The 2,949-nt window shown below is 45.1% G+C and overlaps 1 protein-coding gene across 1 annotated transcript in view; it reads left to right on the plus strand.

Moving 5' to 3' along the window:
• The first annotated feature begins 158 nt into the window (after positions 1-158).
• fam83c (family with sequence similarity 83 member C) overlaps positions 159-2,949 on the plus strand; it is a 14,588-nt gene continuing 11,797 nt past the window's right edge. The window contains exon 1 of the mRNA XM_014015297.1: positions 159-1,067. Coding sequence (XP_013870751.1) covers positions 561-1,067 — 507 coding nt within the window. The 5' untranslated portion in view covers positions 159-560. The remainder of the gene's footprint in view (positions 1,068-2,949) is intronic.

A 2,949-nucleotide genomic window follows, 5' to 3' on the forward strand; every position in this document is an offset into this window, starting at 1 on the left:
ATATCATGTTTATAACCTCTTTTTAACTATATTATAATTCATATTTTTGCCAACTGCTAATTTTTGGTGCTTTGTTTTAAATTCACTTGCTTTATTTTGAAACTCTCAACCGGATGCCGTCTTCCCTGTTGTGAGCCGGTTGCCCCTGACGACGGCAGGAGGCGGAGGGGCGTGTCTTCGCGGACCAACCAATGAGCGCGCAGCGGAGCAACAGGTGAGCCGGAGCCACACTCACCTGCAACACAACACCGAGGAGCAGGAAGAGGCCGCGGCTCGCTCCGTTCTCCTGGGACTTCACATCCGAACCGGACCGGACCGGACCGGGAACCGGAGAGCATCTCACCCCCCTCCCCGGCTGCAGCTCCAGGTCTGAGTGTAATTATTGTGACAGCAGCGGAGGAGTTCTCACCTGGAGCCGGATTAATAATCTGCTTTAATCCGCTTCAGTCGGTTCGGACAGCGAGCATGGTTCCAGAACCAGAACCCAGCAGGGTCTAGTTTCCGGTGCTTCAAGTTTTTCTTTGTTTCTGGAGGGATTCTGATCCAAACCCGGCGCCAGCATGATCAGCTCCGAGGGCCTGAGGCCGAGCTCCAGCAGCAGGAAGCCGCTGGGGAAGCTCGCCTCCCGGCTGGAGGAGGTGAAGAACCCGTGGCGGCAGGGCTCCGCGCTGGAGCTCAGCCACAACGAGGCGGCGCGCCTGGCCACGGACGCGCTGCTGGAGCTCGGAGAGAAGGAGTACCGCCGGGTGCTGGCCGAGGAGCGCGAGCTCAACTTCCTGTCCCCGCTGGAGGTCCGGTACATCACCCAGCACGGGTCCAGCAGAACCTGCGGCTCCGACCCCGGCTCCGGCTCTGAGCGGGACTTCGGGGACGGGGACGCCGTGTCCGAGCTCACCTCCGGGACCTACTTCCCCATGATGTCCGACGAGGAGCCGCCGATGCTGGAGCTCGGCTGGCCCGAACCCCCGCTGAGGTTCGGCCCGTCCGAGACCCAGATCTACTTCCAGAGGGACAAGACCCACAACATCAAGGACCTGATCCGGTCCATGATCAACAAGGCCAAGAAGGTGAGAAGACCTGGGGCCAGAAGTCCCTAAAGAGCAGAGCAAACTACTGAACCAGTTAAACTACCAATTAAACTACAGGACCAATTAAACTACAGAACCAATTAAACTACAGAACCAGTTAAACTACAGGACCAATTAAACTACAGAACCAGTTAAACTACAGGACCAATTAAACTACAGAACCAATTAAACTACGGAACCAATTAAACTACAGAACCAGTTAAACTACAGGACCAATTAAACTACAGAACCAGTTAGACTACAGAACCAGTTAGACTACAGGACCAGTTAGACTACAGGACCAATTAAACTACAGGACCAATTAAACTACAGAACCAATTAAACTACAGAACCAGTTAAACTACAGAACCAATTAAACTACAGGACCAGTTAAACTAGAGGACCAGTTAAACTACAGGACCAATTAAACTACAGGACCAATTAGACTACGGAGCCAGTTAAACTACAGGACCAATTAAACTACAGGACCAATTAAACTACAGGACCAATTAAACTGCAGGACCAATTAAATTACAGGACCAATTAAACTACAGGACCAATTAAACTACAGGACCAATTAAACTACAGAACCAGTTAAACTACAGAACCAGTTAAACTACAGGACCAATTAAACTACCGGACCAATTAAACTACAAATTAAACTACCAGACCAATTAAACTACAGGACCAATTAAACTGCAGGACCAATTAAATTACAGGACCAATTAAACTACAGGACCAATTAAACTACAGGACCAGTTAAACTACAGGACCAATAAAACTACAGGACCAATTAAACTACAGGACCAATTAAACTACAGAACCAGTTAAACTACAGAACCAGTTAAACTACCGGACCAATTAAACTACAGGACCAATTAAACTACCAATTAAACTACCGGACCAATTAAACTACGGAGCCAGTTAAACTACAGGACCAATTAAACTACAGGACCAATTAAACTACAGGACCAATCAAACTATGGAACCAGTTAAACAGAAATTACAGAACCAATTAAACTACAGAACCAATTAAACTACAGAGCCTGTTAAACTACAGAACAGTTAAACTACAGAACCAATTAAACTACAGAGCCTGTTAAGCTACAGAACCAATTAAACTACAGAACCAGTTAAACTACAGAACCAATTAAACTACAGAGCCTGTTAAGCTACAGAACCAATTAAACTACAGAACCAATTAAACTACGGATCCAATTAAACTATGGAACCAGTTAAACAGAAATTACAGAACCAAGCAAACTACAGAACCAATTAAAGTACAGAACTGATCAAACTAAAATATTTAAACCACAAAACCAAACAGAACCGATTAAACTACAGGACAAAACTACAAAACCAAACAAAAGAAGACAGATCTATCTATCTAAACAACAGAACCAGTTAAACTACAGAACCCAAATACAGAACTGATATACAAAACCAATTAAACTACAGAACCAGTTAAACTACAGGACCAGTTAAACTACAGGACCAATTAAACTACAGAACCAAATAAACTACAGAACCAATCTGTAGTTTAAACTACAGAACCTGATGATCTTTGTTCTTTAAGAGTAGATCTGGTTTTAGCTGATGAAGCCTTTTAGCCTTTTGTTGACATCTAAACTCTACTTATACTTCTGAAACCTGCTGAAGAAGCTGAACTGACAGGTTAAAGCTGAAGAAGAACACAAGCTAAAAGGAGCACAACACTAGCTGTAAGCTAAAGGAGCACAACACTAGCTGGAAGCTAAAAGGAGCACAACACTAGCTGTAAGCTAAAGGAGCACAACACTAGCTGGAAGCTAAAAGGAGCACAACACTAGCTGGAAGCTAAAAGGAGCACAACACTAGCTGGAAGCTAAAAGGAGCACAACAC

The sequence above is a fragment of the Austrofundulus limnaeus genome, unplaced genomic scaffold, assembly GCF_001266775.1.
Source record: "Austrofundulus limnaeus strain Quisiro unplaced genomic scaffold, Austrofundulus_limnaeus-1.0 Scaffold127, whole genome shotgun sequence".
Lineage (NCBI taxonomy): Eukaryota > Metazoa > Chordata > Actinopteri > Cyprinodontiformes > Rivulidae > Austrofundulus > Austrofundulus limnaeus.